Below are 18,742 nucleotides of genomic sequence, written 5' to 3'. Positions count from 1 at the left end.
TACTTGGCTAACTAAAACCATAAGCAAAAGTACTGAAATATTTATTAACATATGTACAGTGTGGTGACATTTCTGATGACAGTCTGTCACAGTAGTTATCACTTTCCTTAAAAAAATATATTTATATACACACACACACATCTTTAATCTTAACCCATATTCCACCTCGACTAACATTCCAAAGTTTATACACTTTATTTCATTTGTCCACCACATTTCTTCATCTTTAGGGTGTTCCGAGACAATGGAGGTGAGCAACATAACAACACTCCTTCAGAAACTATTTCTCAATTACAATTCCTTCAGTTGTATCAGTGAAGCTTTTTCAAAGGTGCACCCAATCAAAAAAGGCACCCTCTGGAAAAACTGCACACAGAGATTGAGCTTTTCTTAGTAGTCCCAAGTATTAATATTTTATATTTCCCATGCAGTCCCTGTTCTTTATAGTTAATCAACATTTTATATGTCAGAAGTGAATTATTATAACTGTTCATAACTATAAAGATTTAGGAAAAAAGGTTAGATTATCATTATGACAAGATTAGCATTTCTACAAAGTAACATTCTAGAATTCAAAATGTTATCTTCTACATTTTCTTTAGTTTTCTAAACTCAGGAGCATAACATGGAGTACCATAAGATATCTAGTCTAAAGTAAAACAGAAGTTACTACACAAATATAAGACAAAAACAAACATGGTAAATTCTAGTATAATCCCAATCTCTCCTATTTCCTAAAAGTCTGTTCAACATGCCAATGTCTGAAAATCCAAGTTATTCTCAAAAGACCAATTTCATGAAAATAAAGAATTAAATTAATGAGCTTACTCTGAACACTTAAGACATTCAGCCAATAAATATTAATGGAGTGAGGGACTTCCCGGTGGCACAGTGGTCAAGAATCCACCTGCCAATGCAGGGGACACGGGTTTGATCCCTGGTCCAGGAAGATCCCACATGCCGCGGAGAAGCCCGTGAGCCACAACTACTGAGCCTGTGCTCTAGAACCCACGAGCCACAACTACTGAGCCCACGTGCCACAACTACTGAAGCCCGCATACCTAGAGCCTCTGGCTCTGCAACAAGAGAAGCCACCGCAATGAAAAGCCTGCGTACCACAACGAAGAGTAGCCCCCACTCGCTGCAACTAGAGAAAAGCCCATGAGCAGCAACAAAGACCCAACGCAGCCAAAAATAAATTAATTAATTTTAAAATATATATATATTAATGGAGTGAATACCTTCTGGAAGAGAAATAAGAGAATTAAAATATGAGATACAACCATAATGTCTTTGGGAGATTGAGATAACTGAGGAAAAAAATTATACAACACCTAAAGTTTTCCAATTTAAAGCACCTAAAAAGGCAGAATTCTATACAAGTTTGACAGCTATATTTTAAATCATAGTAAATCAAAGTGTAAAGAAAATGAGAGAATGCAGTTAAAATGACTGCCATGAAATAGACAAGAGTGATCCCATACTCATCCAAAAATACATACAGCTCACCCAGATATATACCAGACATATAATTTAAATGTCTGATACATTTTTATCACCTTGAAAAAAGTTATTTACTTTGAAAATAATGATGCACTAAAGCAAGAAGAGAAAACAAGAAAATGCAGGAATGTTAAAACATGCGTTAGAGGGAAACTACCCTTTAGTTGACTCCCAGTTGAAAATATTAATTTTGTCAAGCCTACAGATCAGTATTATCACAGTCTATTCCTCATTTTCCATTTATAGTCTGCAAGTGCTTTCACTGTTTTGGACTAAATTGGGTCCCCACAAGTGCAGTTCCTGAACAAAGATCTAAATTATAAGGTCACAAAGCTGTAACACGTACAATAGAAAAATTCTCAAAAATTAAACTTAAACACAACTAATTAGGCCAACAGAACTGAGAAGAATCATTCCTATTACAAAAAATTTTTTATTTGGAAATCCCTAAGATTACATGTATTTCATAAGTCTCCAAATCTAAGTAAAAATTTCTTTATTATTTTCTTGCTAAAATTCAAAGTTTGCAAACACTAGGAGTAAGGGAAGTACAGAATTCCAGAAATTCCCTCAAAGGAAGTTGAGAAAAAGTTTTCTAGCTTTTAGTGATAACTTACATCATCCTAAACAGAGAAACTCACAAACCATAAAACATTTCTCAAACTAAAGAAATAAGGCAGTACTAACTCAGGATCAGAATAGGAAGTCTAAACACAGGCTCAAGAATGTGTAATAATTTAATATAATATAGGTAATATCTCTAATCTATGAGTAATATTTTAGTTAATGGAAAAAATATTAAGACCTTAACAGACACCTCAGCAAAGAAGATATACAGACAGCCAATAAGCATATGGAAAGATGCTCCACCATATATCATCAGGGAAATGCACATAAAAACAAAAAGATCCCACTACACATCTATTAGAAAGGCCAAAATACAGAACTGACAACAACAAATGCTGGCAAAAATATGAAACAATGGGAACTCTCATTCACCGCTGGTGGGGATGCAAAATGATACAGCCACTTTGGAAAGCTATTTGGTGGTTTTTTACAAAACTAAACATACTCATCATACAATCCAGCAGTCATGTTCCTCAGTATTTACCCAAATGAGTTGAAAACTTATGTCCACACAAAAACCTGCACACAGATGTTTACAGCAGCTTTATTCATAAATGCCAAAAGTTGGAAGCAACCCAGATATTCGATAAGTGAATGAATAAACTGCAGTACATCCAGACAACAGAATATTATTCACACTCAAAAACAAAAATTAAACAAAAAACAAAAACTATGAAGCCATAAAAATATGTGGAGGAACCTTAAATGCATATTACTAAGTGAAAGAGGCCAACATGAAAAGGCTACATGCTGTGTGATTCCAAGTATATGACATTCTGGAAAAGGCAGAACTATGGAGACAGTAAAAAGATTAGTGATTGCCAGGGGCTGGAGGTAGAAGAGACATGAATAGGTAGAGTACAAAGGATTTTTAGGGCAGTAAAACTATTCTGTATAGTGTGGTGGATATATACAAATATAAATCTATAACGGTAGACATATGTCATGATACATTTGTCCAAACCTATAGAATGTACAACCCCAAGGGTGAACACTAAGGTAAAACTATAGACTTTGGGTGATAATGATGTGCTCATGTAGGTTCATCAATTGTGACAAATGCACCAATCTGGTGGAGATGCTGATAATAAGACAGTCTATGTATGTGTGGGGACAGGGGGTATATGGGAAATCTCTGTACCTTCCTCTCAATTTTGCTGTGAATCTATAACTGTTCTAAAAAATAAAGTCTTTAAAAACTTAAATTGAAACAGATATGAGCTATCAAGTCATGAAAAGACATGGAGAAACCTTAAATGCATATTGCTAAGTGAAAGAAACAATCTGAAAGGGCACACACTTGTGATTCCAACTATATAACATTCTGGAAAAGGCAAAACTACAGAGACAATAAAAAGATCACTGGTTGCCAGGGAATCGGGAGGAGGGAGAAAGAGATGAACAGGTGGAGCAAGAGACAGCAGAAAGATCAGTGGTTGCCAGGGGTTTGGGGGTAGGGAGGGAAGGGATGATTATGTGGAACACAGATTTTTAGGAGAGTGTAACTATTCTGTATGATACTGTAATAGTGGATACATTTGTCAAAGCAACAAATGTATATGTCAAGTTTATCGATGTATAATGCAAAGAGTGAACCCTAGTAAACTACGGACTTTAGTTAATAACAATATATTAATACTGGCTTATCAACTAACAAATATACCACACTAATGAAGACATCAATAAGAGGAGAAACAGGAGTGTGGGGTGGTAAGGATATGGGAACTCTCTGCTTTCCACTCAATTTTCTGTAAACCTGAAACTGCTGAAAAAGTTAAAAGTCTAATAATTTTTTTAAATGTTTAAGGGAGCATAATAATGAATTTATATTACAGAAACAAGCAATCGCATACTGTATTTCAAAATAATTTCCAAATGTATTAAGGATTTAAATGTTAAAAAAAGAAGCCATGACAGAATTTGAATATAGTAAAGATTTTTTATAATCTCAGGGATAGGAAAGGCTTTCTAAGCATAATACCACGGGTAAAAGCACAACAAAATTGATAAATCTAACCATATATGTGTTTTTTTAATTAAATTTTAAAAACAAATGACAAACAATGGAAGCTATTTGCAACTTGCAAGGCAGACAGAATTGGTATCTCTAATGTAGATTTTATACCTCTAAGAAAAAAATGAAAAAAAAAAGTGAGGATTAAAATATTTGACAAATTCCTCATGTTTTTCTAACTATAACACTTATATAAATGGTGATTATTGATATTAGTGTTTCATTTTTATGTATTTTATTAATTTGTTTTTGTTATTAAACTCATAAAACAAACAAATAAAAAGTGGTTGGAGGGGCAAATGACATGAACAAATAATTCATAGAAATTAAAATAAACAACAATGTAAGAAAATTCTTACATCGTTGGCTATTTATTTATTCAAAGAAATACATAATAAAACATCAAAATGATTGAAGGTGTATTCCACATATCAGAATAGAAAATATTAAAAAGATAGATAATACTCCATAGCTTAAGGTATAATAAATTAGTCATTCTTCCACATAATATCTAAAAACTTAAATTGATATAACATTTCTGACAGTAATTTTAAAAACTACATCAAAAGCCTTTTTAAATTGCACATCCCCTTTTACTAAGCAATTCAATTCTAGGAACTTACCCAAAGGACATCATCAAGGATGCAGAACAAAGAGGAATATACAAATGCAATGTTGTTTATAATTCAGAAAAATTATATACCTAAATGCTCCTAGGAAATCATTAATAAAACTACAATAAATCTATACAGTGAAATACAGTCTTTAAATGGTACAAATCCATTGATACGGAAAGGTACATAATGATAAATTTTGTGGGATAAAAATAGTTAAAATGTATAGCACAGAGAAGTCACACTGTATACACTTAAGCAAATTCAACCATAGCACCTCTTTCCACCAAAAAAAGGGCAATTCTACCTATCAGTCCACCTAGTAAGTAAATGTCAGCAAATAAAAAATGAGAAGGGAGGAGACTGTTCCCTCAGGTAGTCTCCATTTTCATAGCATCTCTCTATATCTCACTGTGCTGAATGTGATTCTAGAATTATGTGCTTTTAATACAAGAGGTCACTTAAACACAAGCCAACTACTTCATCTGTTGATCAACTGAAGAAACAATGATTTCAGGACTTCCCTGGTGGTCCAGTGGTTAAGAATTCACCTTCCCATGCAGGGGACGTGGGATGGATCCCTGGTCGGGGAGCTAAGAACCCACATGGCGGCGGGGCAACTAAGCCCGCGCACCACAATTATGGAGCACATGTGCCTCAACTAGAGAGAAGCCCGCACACCACAAACGAAAGATCACGCCTGCCACAATGAAGACCTGACGGCAGCCAAAAAAAGATTTTTCTTGGCTGAAATCAATGATTTCTTTCCACTACAGGGAAAAACAACTGTATTGTAGTTAATGAGAGACAGTGTTAAACTCCTGAAGGATTTTTAAGGATAATTTTAATTTGATATTTTTCACTTTATACACTGATTTTAAGTATCAATTCCCACTGAATTGTAGAAACAATTATACTATGTTTTGTGTAGCGAGTTTGTTTTGTAAAATGAAAGTGTGTATACATACATAAGAATAGCATTCGAGAAGGATATTCACCCTATGGAAGAAGTAGCAGGTGTTGGTGTGATAATTTTCTTGCTTATAATATTTTATATAAAGTACATGTATCTGACCTTAAATGTTTATAAATTCCATTTTGGAGGGTTAGAGAGAAGGCAACTAGAAAACTAAAAAACAATGAAATATAACTGTGCCATTTCAGAGGGAAAAATTTTATCAGTTAATTAACTAAAAGTACAATGTTTTTATAAACTAAAATACACAATAGTCAAACCTACTGAGGCACAGATACGCTGCTTTCATCTAAACCAACATGGATTTAAAAAGCCATTTTGACTCCCAAAGAGAAAAATATATAAAATTTTAAAGTATGTATTATAATTTGTTGTTTCACATACTAGAAAGAGAAAAAATGTCAAGCCAGTATCCAAAATAAATTATTCCAACACTTTAAATACTATATGACTAACAGCCACACGGTATTCCTTAAAACAAGGTATGTATCAAAAGGAAACAGAGCTTCTCAAAGAAATGGTTGATCCTAAGGCTGGAGCAGGATATGTACAAGATGAACCTGGAACATCTTGTTATGCCAAAAAGTAAGAAAGTGCTAAAAAAAAAAAAATGAGGGCATGCCATAAGAGCAAGCTTGAGAAGCCTCCTACTAGGCAAATCTGAGACAATCTGAACACCAAAATCATTAAGGATGGTAATAAATTATCCACCACTGAAAGAAATATGATAGCTAGGTAGCTAGCTAGGTAAGTAGCTAGATAGATAAACGGGAGAGGAGTGCTCTTAATTACAGTAAAATGCCAAGTGTTAGCTGGTAACTGTAGAAAAGTGCTGGTGTTAAAAATATATATATAATTATTCAACTGTCATTTTCAACATAGTAAAAACGGATTCAGGCAAGCATCATCAATGGATGCTAAGTCTAGATGGAAATTTTGCTAAAGAACAGGGTACATGCAAGGTGTTAGTGTCTCCCCCACATATTGCTTGTAAGTTGCAAAGGGGAAAAAAGTAACTACAGAGAAATCAGACAACACCTTAACTGGGTGATTAAAATTAACATTACCAATGAAGGGCAGAAGACATCATGTACCTCTGGATGTACAGAACCATACAGAATACATAACCTGAGTCTAATCACAAGCAAATATCAGACAAACCTAAAATGAGAAACATTATATATAAAAAAATAAGAGCAGAGGGGAACTGTATTCTTCAAATACGTCAATGTCATAAAAAGCAAAGGTTGTGGAAATGTGCCCAGATTAAAGGAGACTAAAGAGACATAACAACTAAATGCAGTACCTGGATAGCGTACTGGAAAAATAATTTGAAAAGGAAAATTTTAGTAGGAAAAAATTTATCCCTACATAGATGAAATAGTTTAGACTAGAATATTTACAGATGCTTTTACAGCTCTGTGATTGCAAGGTTCTAAAGAGAATTCAACCAGATTCAGCATAATCAAAGCACTGCTTCAAAGCAGGAGTAAGTAAAACTATTAACAAATAAATAACAATCCTATTCAATCAAAACCACCAACAGAAAAGTTAATAAAATTTTCCTCAAATTCCATAATTTTTAGTCAACAGTCTGATCCATATCCTGTTATAAATGCTTTCCTTTCTCAAACCTAGCCTACAAAGTTACACACACACACACACACACACACACACACACACACATGCAGGTGCACAAAGTTACCAACAGACTAAAAAATAACATCACTGGGACCAATAATAAACAAAAAAGCTAAGGAACTTTGACATTTTACCATTATAGCTGGAAGTTTGTAAACCTCGATAACTATGTAAATACCTTTCAAAGTGTGTAAATTCCATCATTATAAACATTCTCCTTCAAAGTAAAAACTATTTTAAAAACCACGTTTTAAAAACACTGATCGGGCTTCCCTGGTGGCGCGGCGGTTGAGAGTCCACCTGCCGATGCAGGGGACACGGGTTCATGCCCTGGTCTGGGAAGATCCCACATGCCGCGGAGCGGCTGGGCCCGTGAGCCATGGCCACTGAGCCTGCGCGTCCGGAGCCTGTGCTCCGCAGCGGGAGAGGCCACAACAGTGATAGGCCCGTGTACCGCAAGGAAAAAAAAAAAACACTCACCCTACAGATCAAGATCTATGTTAAACATATTGTCAGTGTTCTTTATCACTCTATTTAAGAACAATGTTCTTATAAATTAAAATACACAATAGTCAAACCTACTCAGGCTTTTGTCTAAACCAACGTACATTTAAAAAGCCATTTCGGGGGCTTCCCTGGTGGTGCAGTGGTTGAGAGTCCGCCTGCCGATGCAGGGGACACGGGTTCATGCCCCAGTCCGGCAAGATCCCACATGCCGCGGAGGGCTGGGCCCGTGAGCCATGGCCGCTGAGCCTGCGCGTCCAGAGCCTGTGCTCCGCAAAAGGAGAGGCCACAACAGTGAGAGGCCCGCGTACCGCAAAAAATAAAATAAAATAAAAAGCCATTTCGATTCCCAAAGAGGAAGTACATAAAATTTTAAAGTATGTATTATAATTTGATTGTCTTACAATTTATTGTTTCACACACTAGAAAGAGAAAAAAATGTCAGGCCAGTGTCCAAAATAAATTATTCCAATGCTTTAAATACTATATGACTAACAGTCATAGGCTATTCATATTAAAATACTCAACTTATGATAAAGAACACCCTAATGGTTGAAGGTGAAAAGAGGCTCTGGACTCAGATTAGTTGAGTCCAATTTCTGGCTCCACAATTTACTATGTGAGAGTCCTTGGGCAAGCTGCATAATCTCTCATTTCCTCTTTTTTCTAATCTATAAAATAGTATAATCACCTCATTAGTGAATATATGCCTCACAGGATTATGATGACTAAACGAGATACTTTTATTAGCACAGAGAAAGTGTTCAATAAATGTTAGCCATTATTACTTCTTACATACTTAAAAAGGAGTCATACTCTCACATCCATTAGTATGGCTACTATCAAAAAAACTGAAAATAACAAGTGTTGACAAGGCTGTGGAGAAATTAGAACCCTTCTGCACCATTGGTGGGATTATAAAATGGTGCAATCTCTACAGAAAACATTATGGTGGTTCTTTAAACATTTTACATGTAACTGTCATATGATCCCACAATCCCACTTCTGGGTGTACATTCAAAGGAACTGAAAGCAGGTTCTCAGAGACACTTGCACACTCACATTCAGAGCCACACTGTTCACAATAGTCAAGACGTAGAACGCAAATGTCTATCAATGGAGGAATGGATAAACAAAACTTTGACACACACACACATTTATATACATATACCCCAACACACAAGAATATAACTCAGCCTTAATAAGCAAGGGAGTCCTATCACATGCTACAACATGAATGAACCTTGAGGACATTATGCTAAGTAAATAAACCAGTCACAAAAAGACAAATACTTTATGATTTCCCTTATATGAGGTATTTACAGTAGTCAAAATCATAGATACAGAAAGTGGAATGGTGGTTACCAAGGGCTGGAGGGAGGAGGAAAAGGGGAGTTGTTGTTTCATAGGTATCGAGTTTCAGTTTTGCAAGATGAAAAAGTTCTGAATTGTTTCACAACAATATGACTGTACTTAACACTACTGACTGGTACATTTAAAAATGGTTAAGATGATAGATTTTATGTTTTTTTACAATTAAAATAAAAAAGTCACACTTGATACTCAGTATCTCCAAACTTAAAATGTCCTTCACCATGTTTACAAGGGCAAGTGAAACTGTTAGTTAATAAAGCAGCAATAAATGAATTAGATGCTAAAAAAATCTCAGAAATGGACAGTTTTATTACATAATCACCTTCATTCTGAATATCTGCAGAAATAAAATAGTGCATTAAAATAAGCTTGCTATTTATCGCAGACAAAATACAAATCAAATGACTCACTCACTAAAGTCTCTAAAGCCAGCCTGTTCTTGAGACCAGGTTTTGCTCCTGTGCACAAGGAAAGTAGATGAATTCTCTTATTCCGTAAGTAAACCCAAGGGTCTAGACTGGTACGAAATCTTTGAGGACTACCGAGGTCCTCTCAGATCCCAGACAAACGCAAGAATCAGAAATGACCTCAAACCACTATGGACCTGGAGAGCAGAGCTTTGACTGTTATCAAACCATATCCAGTCTATTTTACTCACAAAATTTTCAAATATAAGTACACAAAATGAGAATACAAAAATCAAATATATTTAGTTTTCAACCTGCTCACCTAAATCAGGGATTAAAATTAGGCAGACTTTATCTCCCATTTATACAAAAATAATCACCAGATGTTTTGGGAATAAATTTTAAACAAATGTATAGTTCATGGACTTTTTTTTAAGCTATAATTTAAATATTCACCTTTAAAGAAACAACTTAGCTGAAACTCAGAAGTTAATAAAAACTTTTCTGTTTTCAATAATTTTTAAATCTTCAAGCCATCCTTCAAGGATGCTACCAATATCAGGGCAAGAACAATGATTGCCATATTTCACTGAATTGAGGATATTGATATGGAGGATATCAACTGTAAAATGCACCATTATTTCACATGCCACTAAGAATGTAAAACCAATGCCAATATATATCCGTTAAAAAATGCACCCCAAATTCAGAGATACCAAAATTTTTAAAAACTGGTATCTTAGAACAGATGTAGTGCAATATGTGCATGCTGTTCCTCTGAATAACCCAAAGGTACCAGAAACCTAATCTTAATAATATATCAACTACAGAGGGAGGGGGGAAAAAAATCAACACTTCTATAACACCAAACCCCCAGGGCCTCACACTAAGTTTTTTTTAATGCATGAAAACAGCCGATACAAACTACCAATTCAAGAAATCAATCAATAAATAACCGCTGCAGAGTGCAAGTCCAAAGAAGTAACTAGATAATTCACTATAGCCTAAGGAAATGATTTCCAAACTCTAGAAGTCAAAAACCTAAGCACCATAGGACTTTCAAACAATTAGAGGTCAAGACCCCATGTCTCCTTTAATCCAATGGTCCACAGGTATCACCTTACAGAATAGAGTGCTACCTACTAAAGGAAAACAGTTAACACAGAATTTTTCAGTACACACTATGAACACAGTGGACTCTAGTTTAGCTTAGGGTAATTTACAGGATTAAAGTACATTACCACACTGTTTCAAAACCAATGGTACAGCTGCAAAGCAAAAAAAATCTTACTGACCTAAAAATTTTCAAAAAAAGGAATAAAGATTAATACATTAACCCAACTTAAGCATGCACCAAAAAATGCATTTATTAATTTAGCAGTGTCAACAATTAATTCAACTACAGTATGGAAACACAAAAAATCTCTACTAAATTTACCCATTTCAAAATTCCTAATTATTACTTTTCTTACACCAAAATCTGATCCCACATTCTATAAAATCTTAAAATATAAGCAAATCTAAATATCAAAGTAAATTCACAACCAATAAACTTATACAGGACAAAGAAGATTCACAAATATAACTCACAATTAGAAAATTAACTCTATCAGAATTCAATTATGCATAAGAATAAATACATTCAAAATAGGCGAGGCAGAATACATTAAAAAAAAAAAACCTTAAACATAGTAAATCTACCTCCAATCTATGGAGAAATCTAAGTGTAGGTTCTGTTTGGTTACTTCACTAACCATTTAATTTTCTTAAGTCGCAGATTCCACACAGAGGACTCCATCTATGTCCAAATGTACAAGAAGACATAGAAGTCATACTATTTTTCTCTAAACAGTGACCCTACTAAATAAAACACTCCTAGGTTTAATGGTGATTTAGAAAACCAAACAACTAAAACTGATTTTTCCCTTCTTTTTTTGTTTTTTCAGAGGAATCCAATTTGATCATCCATTTGGACCTTAAACCTCAGAGCTTAGAAATCCAAATGTAAAAAATGTCCATCAGTTTAAACAAAAAAGGCAAAATGCTGGTAATCTTTCAAGATGGGTGACAGATGCATACTAGTTCATTATACTGTTCTCTCTTTTGTTGTATATATTTTCAAAAGTCTATAATAATGCTAAATTTAAAAAAATTATTCAGATGTATTGAGTGATCTTCTTCAAAATCTTCTTTAATTCTAAAACTAATTTAGTATAGTATCAATTTACCAATTAGTTATTTGACAGGATACATTAACTTGAAAGTAGCCCTCAAGCCACATCAAAAGTTACTCCATCAATAGATAGATATAAGGCTGTAACTACTTTGAAGTTACTGAGGAAAAAGTTGTAATACAATGAAATATATGTCTTACTTTAATACGTTATATAGCCAATGACAAATAAAAACACATTTTATTCTTAGAATTGAAAGGGACAATTTTTCTAGTTCACTGGTTTGTATACTTTTCAAGATACCTAGAGAAGAGGGCCAGAGACAGAGCATCCTGTTTTATATATTGGGGATTATGTACAAAATATAAGATTTTGCATTAAAAAGGGGCCTAGCTACTTTTTAGAAAAAGGCTTAAAAACCACTGTTCCATTGCACCCACATGCTACAGCTAATAGTGACTTAGAAAAGATTAAATGACTTGTACCATATCATTCAATCAATGGCACTGTCAGGAGTAGAATTCAGCACTCTTGACTATGTATGTGTTCAATTCTCCTTTAAAACAATGCACCACATCAAATTTAAGTTACAGTTAAGAATAAAATTGTTTCAATATTCTTGTCTGTAAAATAAGATTAGACAAGATCATCTGTAAAATCATTTTCCAGGTCTAAAATTCTGACTTCACAAATACCAAGTTTAAACAGAGGTCTATATTAAGGGAATGAATGTTCTTAAACATAGCAGAAATCCTCAAACATTTTCAGGGATTCCAGAGAAATAGCAAGTCAAATACAGAAACAAGCTAACAGTTATTCAGTCATTACTTTTTGGATCCTGAAACATTTTTGCAACTTCTTCATCTTTTAATGTTAGGATGTTAAACTCTGTTATCAAAGACCACTGAAATAATCATACTGAAAGTTTTTTTGGTTATTAGATACTTTTGGAAAGAATATTGGCCTAAGTATCAAAATACACCACTCACTGGATGTTCAAGTTATTGAATGCCTCACAGAGAACCAAGTATATCACTCTCTGAAGTTTAAAATAAATGAATTTAGAGCAGCATTACGCCTATCTGACACATAATGGTCACAAATAAAGTTTTAATTCCCACCTATTAAAGCCTGAAAGAGGTTGCTCTGAAATATGTTAATAACCCGTTCTATGGAACTTCTGAGCTGTCTGTCTTCTGTTTGGCTTAGTTTCGAACGATAACCTTCCAAAAGGTGCAATGCTCTCTGGGTATCTGAAAAGAAAAAAGAGTCTGATTAGGGACTTCCCTGGCGGCACAGTGGTTAAGAATCCGCCTGCCAATGCAGGGGACACGGGTTCGATACCTGGTCCGGGAAGATCCCACATGCTGCAGTGCAACTAAGTCCGTGCACCACAACTACTGAGCCTGCGCTCTAGAGCCCACAAGCCACAACCAGTGAGCCTGCGTGCCACAACTACTGAAGCCTGCACGCCTAGAGCCCATGCAACTCAACAAGAGAAGCCACCGCAATGAGCAGCCCCCGTCTCTGCAACTAGAGAAAGCCCGCCCACAGGAATGAAGACCCAAACAGCCAAAAGAATAAAAAGTTTTTTAAAAATTATATATTTACAAGAAAGTATTACAAATTAGCTATGCAGCAAATGATTCTGCAAGGCACCTAAACAATTCCCAACATCCTCCAAGTCAATCCATGCCACTATGTTCATGTACACATATATATATTCCCTAGAATGATCCAAAAAATGTTCAACATGTTACAATAAAGGAAGGTGAGCAGTTTGTAATAAACGTGTACTAGTGATCATCTGATCAAAGTATTAGTAACACTGTTTCAGCTGATCTGACATACAAAAGCAGAATATCTACAATTTGTCATTATAATTCAAATATTACGTGCTTCAAAACTACTAGTTCTTAGCCAGTATCCCACATTCGCTCACAAAAGTGTTTGGTAAGAATGATAAAATGAAATATTAAAACACCAATACAGAATTTTTAAAAAGACATTTCAGAGGGAAAATGTTAATTGCCTCTCCAGTCACCAGAGAGATGTCAAGGAAAAAAGCTTGACAAACATTTAGGTGTTTCCATCGTCTGAATGATATGAGGCTTAGATTCCCTAAGTAGTAAGGTTAGGGCTGTGCTGTCTCATCAGAGTTACACAAACATCTTTAAAACATAGCAATCACAAAACAGACATACAGAAAAGCAAAAGACACCCACAGAAGAGTTCCGACATAAATTCTCACCTTGCTTCCGGACCGGCATTTTTCTCCAGAATCAGGAAGAGGGCACACACCTTTAAGAACACAAAACATAAAGGAAACTAAATTTAGAATAGAATCGAGGTTAAACTAGCATTTCCCCCTAACTCTCAAATCGAAAAACTCCTAGCCCTATTTGAAAAGCCCCCCTGGCAAAGTTTTCCCAAGTGAAAGGAAGAGCCGCACAATCCAGCAGTGTCAATCCAGAAAGCTTTTACCTAAGGTTGGGTTGCCCTGCAAATGTTAAGAGCAAACAGAAGCAAGATGCCAAATTCTCCTCGAAAGCTGCCCCCTCTCCAAAGGGCACTAAATGCCTGGACATGGGGCCAGCCTCCCCCGGCATAAGTATACATACCCCCCACCTACTACTGGGGGGCTGCAGAGGCTCTCCGACCCTTGGCCCCCAAGCCAGCAGAGGCTGTAGCGCACTGGGAGAAGGGATCAGCTGGACTGATCACCCCGCCCTGCTCGGGCCCCCTCCTCTCGCTTGCCTGTCTCCTTGCTCGCTTCCTCCGAGCTACTCCAGCGAGGGCCGGACAGGGCAGCGGCCGCTCTCCGCGACGCCCTCGCGCCCCACATGCACACCTCCGCGGGCCCCCACACCTGCGGCGCGGCCACAAAGTTCCAACGAGTGCCGTGCGCTCTGAGCTGGGGTGCGCCCCGGGCGGTCTCGGGGCGGCTCCCCAGCCCTGCCCCGCTCCACGTCCCCCCGCCCCGCCCGGGGCTCGCGGAGCTGAGCAGAGGGGGGTGAGGGAACGGGGGAGGAGCTCCCCTCAGCGGCCGCACCCCCGTTGCCTCTTCCTCCTCCTCGGCCGCCGCCGCCGCCGCCTCTACATTCGCCGCTGCCCGCTAGCCCGCTCGCCCTCTCCGCTCTTAGCCGCCCCACCCCCAGAACCTCGCCTCCTTCCGCGCCCCCAACCGCTCTCCCCCCAAACTTTCCGCCAAGATGGCGGCCCTGGATCTGGACTGCCGCGCTCCCACGTGACCGCTTTCCCGGCGCTCGCAGCCAATGGGAAGTGAGGAGGCGGCTTGCGCCGAGCCCCGGGCTCCCAGCGCTGCTACCTTTGGTTGGGGGGGGAGGAAGGCCAGGAGGGAGCTGGGGAAAGCAAAAGGGGACCTGGGGAGCATCTAAGTGCACTTCCTCACTTAAAGGGGCGGCCACCGAAGTGACTCTGAGGACAAAGGAGTTGACACACAGACTCTACAGGTGGCCCGGGGGGGCCCTGGAAGAGCCCGCGTTTACCTCGCCCTAGCCCACCGGTGTGTCCCGCGATTCTGAGGGAGTAACGCACCAGGCCGGGAAGGGTGAGGGTGTCGGAAGAGAGACGTGACTTCACCTACGCCAGATCCAGGACACACATTCCGAGACACCCTTTAACCTAACTAAACACGTGCCTGGCGCCCCCGAGGGTGGATCCCCAACCTGGAAAAGCGTTCTCCGGGAGGAATCATCAGCACCACCCAAAATAGGGGGCGGGAAAGGGCGGAGCCTGGGAGGAGGGAAAAGGGAGGCGTTTGGGCGGGTGGGGGGAGGGGTGCCGTCTCTGCACTCTTACACTTTGTACTAATATTTTAAAAGTTACTATTAGCCCCTCAGTAAAAAGTTTTGGGGGGATTGAATTAAAAAAGGGTAGGTAAAATAGGGAGATGAGTTAATTTGATAAGAGTTTGAGGGTTTCACTAGAGAATTTTTTAAGTCTAAGTGATTAATTCCAAGTATGAATGCATTTAAGGATGGGAAGAGAAAGTTGGTTCCCTCTTTTACTCACTCATTCATTCCCCCTTGCCTGCAACCCCCGCCCAGTCAACAGCTCCAGGTATTACCCAAGCTCTGGCTGCTCCTTTAAGAACTCACCTGTAGCTACCGCCTCCCAAGCCGCAAGTCAGCTGCCGCGGCTAGTTTAAGTTTCGTTTGCAACTGGAAGCGGGACTACGGGCCGGCCTGGACCCCGCTCTGGGGCTGAGCCTCCCAGGTTGTAGAAAGAGAATCGGGAAAATCTCTCCAAGTCACTCCCAGGTCTTCGAGCCTCTTCTGTGTAGCAGGGACCTCACTGCTCTGAGGTCCAGAGAGGATTTGCCTAAGATCACCCAGAGTTAGTGACAAAACTGGAACCACGGTGATCATGTCTTTCAACACTGGAAGGCTCTTGCCGGTAAATCAGATAGCCTTTCACCGAGGCAGTATCCTTGGGCTAATGAAGGCAAGTCCGGGGAACCTTGTACTGTAATCATAACAGTTGCTCAGAGGTATGCGGGTTTCACTTTTCGATTGCACCTTTGAATCCTAACTTGTTAAGAGAACCCAGCGATTTAAGAGTTCATCTAGACCTACTGTCTCAGTTTAAGATAAACTGATGTGCAGAGAGGGGAAGCAACTTGCCCAAGGACACATAGGCTAATCAGTGACAGCAGCCCAGAATTAACTCTCATAGCCCCAGTCCAAGGTTCCTAACACTGTGATTTTGGACAACTTGACCGTAGTATGTTGCTGGTATATTGGTAGCAAATCTCTTTATGCTCTCCTGCCTCATGGGAGCTTGAGTAACAGTTAAAGCAGCATTTCAGAGAAGAAATGGGATGGAAAAGTGAAAGGAAGCTCAAAACCAAGAAGCTGAAATAGAAGGATTTTTAAAATAGTGAAAATGGCTGATGGCATGCATGCTATTATTATTAAGACTTCATTGATGAACTGTGAATGAAATGGTTCCACTTAAGGGACCATTCTAAGAATGGAATCTCTGCAGAATTCAGAAGGAGGGAGGGATTTCACCTACCCCCTTAATTTCAACTGTTGTTCATGTATGTTCACTTGCCAGGCAACGGGGATAGAAATAAAGATCTAAGCCCTGCTCTCAAGGACCCGCAACCTAGTAACAAATGGATAAAGACCAACACAGGTTTTCTCAGGGACCACTGAAAAGTCAAAACCAAAATCTGTGTGAGTTCTCAATGTCTTCCTAGTCCTCTCCTAAAAACAAAAAAGAGGGGGAGGAAGAAGAAGAGATAAGAGGGCACGAAGCCCTTCCTTCTTGTCATCTTCTAGCCCTATGTGGTCAGCAGTGTCCAAAATGGACATGAATGAATGAAGCTAGTACCTGTTCCACCCTTGGGGGCCAGGACAAGTCCAGGCCTTGAATGAGAGGTCTTTACTCTTCATTCCTCCCTTCTATCCATCTGTATTATTTACCTATAGCTGCATAACAAATTCCTCAAAGCTTAGTAGCTTAAAACTCAGTAGCATAGTAACTAAAACAGCAATAAATATTATCTCACATTTTCTGTGCATCAGAAATTCAGGAGGACCTTAGCTGGATGGTTCTGGCTTGTAATCTCAAGAGATTGTACTCAAGATGTCTACCAGGGCTGCAATCATCTGAAGGCTTAACTGGGATTAAAGGAGGCTCTTCCGATATGGCTCCCTCACAAGGCCTCTGATTGCCGGCAGGAGGCCTCAGTTTCTCACCAAGAAACTCTGTCTATAGGGCTGCTCCACTGGCTTCATGACATGGTAGATGATTTCCTCCAGAGCAAGTGTTCCGAGAGAGCAAGGCAACAGCCACGACATCTTTCCTGACCTAATCTCAGAAGTAACATTCCATCATTTCCACAAGCTCCTATTTGTTATTTAGATCAGCCTCAAGGGTATGAATACCAGGAGGTAAGAATCATTAGAGGCTGGCTACCACATCATCACAACATACAAAGCAATGACATCTGGATTTTTCCAAACAACTTTTATTTCCTTGAAGTTCTCCTTACTTTATGCAGGTAGCAGCTGCCATCAACTAAGACCCGATACAGGATCTGATTACTTTTCCAACCTCCTCATTAAAAAAATAATAATAATAATGAAAAAAATGTATGTAGCAATATAAACTTTCCAGCTCCAAGTTAACTTTCCTTTCAAATAGCTTCAAAGCCTTAGGGAGTCAAAGGATACAGGGAAAGGCTCAAATCCCCCATTCTTCTATTGAGATGTCAGAGATTTGATTCTCAAAAAAATTGTTTCTCAGTTTTAAACTTCCCCTTCCCAATAATCCTTCTACCCAAGCCACCCTTGTAGCTCCACATCTCTATCTTTGTCCTCTCCCCTATCCAGGTCCCCAGCCCATCTTCTGTAAAAGTACTCAGGTCCTGCCAGACTCTACTGCGTCTTTTGCTCTCACTCCAGCAAGTGGTAGTGTGCTGCCGGTGCCACGGAAATCAATAAAAGGAAAGGACTTGATGCTGTCAAAACACTTAGGCCAGCTTAGGCTACAAGAAGAGGAACAATGTTGAGAATGGTAAAAGTGACCATGCTGGTTTAGACCTCCAGGAAAAGCTCAGCAGGCATTTCCTGGCAGCACACTTTAAGAGGGATCTAGACAACCAGCATCTGGAAAGAAAAAGAGTAACCAGAGCAATCAGGGATGTGAAACCTTACCCCAAGGGGAACAACTGTAGAATCTAGGGTCAGTTTTTTCAGAAACGAGAGGGCTTTAGGGAGCTTGACTTTAATCTTCAAACAAGCTTATTCTGTGTAGCCAGGGGACAGTACTAAAACTAATGGTTGAAAGTTACAGGGCCACAAGAAGTTCTTCTTTAATGTAATTTGTCATAACTGTCCAAAATTCCAAAGACCTGCCCCAAGGTGGTAGGAGTT

The 18,742-nt window shown here is 38.6% G+C and overlaps 1 protein-coding gene across 6 annotated transcripts in view; it reads right to left on the bottom strand.

Moving 5' to 3' along the window:
* Window positions 1-14,943, bottom strand: part of DLG1 (discs large MAGUK scaffold protein 1) — a 270,885-nt gene extending 255,942 nt beyond the window's left edge. For 2 of the 6 annotated variants that reach the window (XM_060150350.1, XM_060150351.1), the window contains exons 1-3: window positions 14,592-14,943; window positions 14,086-14,135; window positions 12,956-13,087 (exon numbers count right to left, since the gene is read on the bottom strand). In XM_060150350.1, coding sequence (XP_060006333.1) covers window positions 12,956-13,087; window positions 14,086-14,104 — 151 coding nt within the window. In that variant the 5' untranslated portion in view covers window positions 14,105-14,135; window positions 14,592-14,943. Of the gene's footprint in view, window positions 1-12,955; window positions 13,088-14,085; window positions 14,136-14,455; window positions 14,536-14,591 lie in introns of those variants that run through there. The other 4 variants (XM_060150347.1, XM_060150348.1, XM_060150349.1 and 1 more) reach the window with 4 other exon arrangements.
* Window positions 14,944-18,742: the final 3,799 nt, after the last annotated feature.

Source organism: Lagenorhynchus albirostris, chromosome 5, assembly GCF_949774975.1.
Source record: "Lagenorhynchus albirostris chromosome 5, mLagAlb1.1, whole genome shotgun sequence".
Taxonomy (NCBI): Eukaryota; Metazoa; Chordata; class Mammalia; order Artiodactyla; family Delphinidae; genus Lagenorhynchus; species Lagenorhynchus albirostris.
The sequence above is the reverse complement of the archived record's forward strand: the minus strand, read 5'-3'. Positions and strand labels throughout refer to the sequence as shown.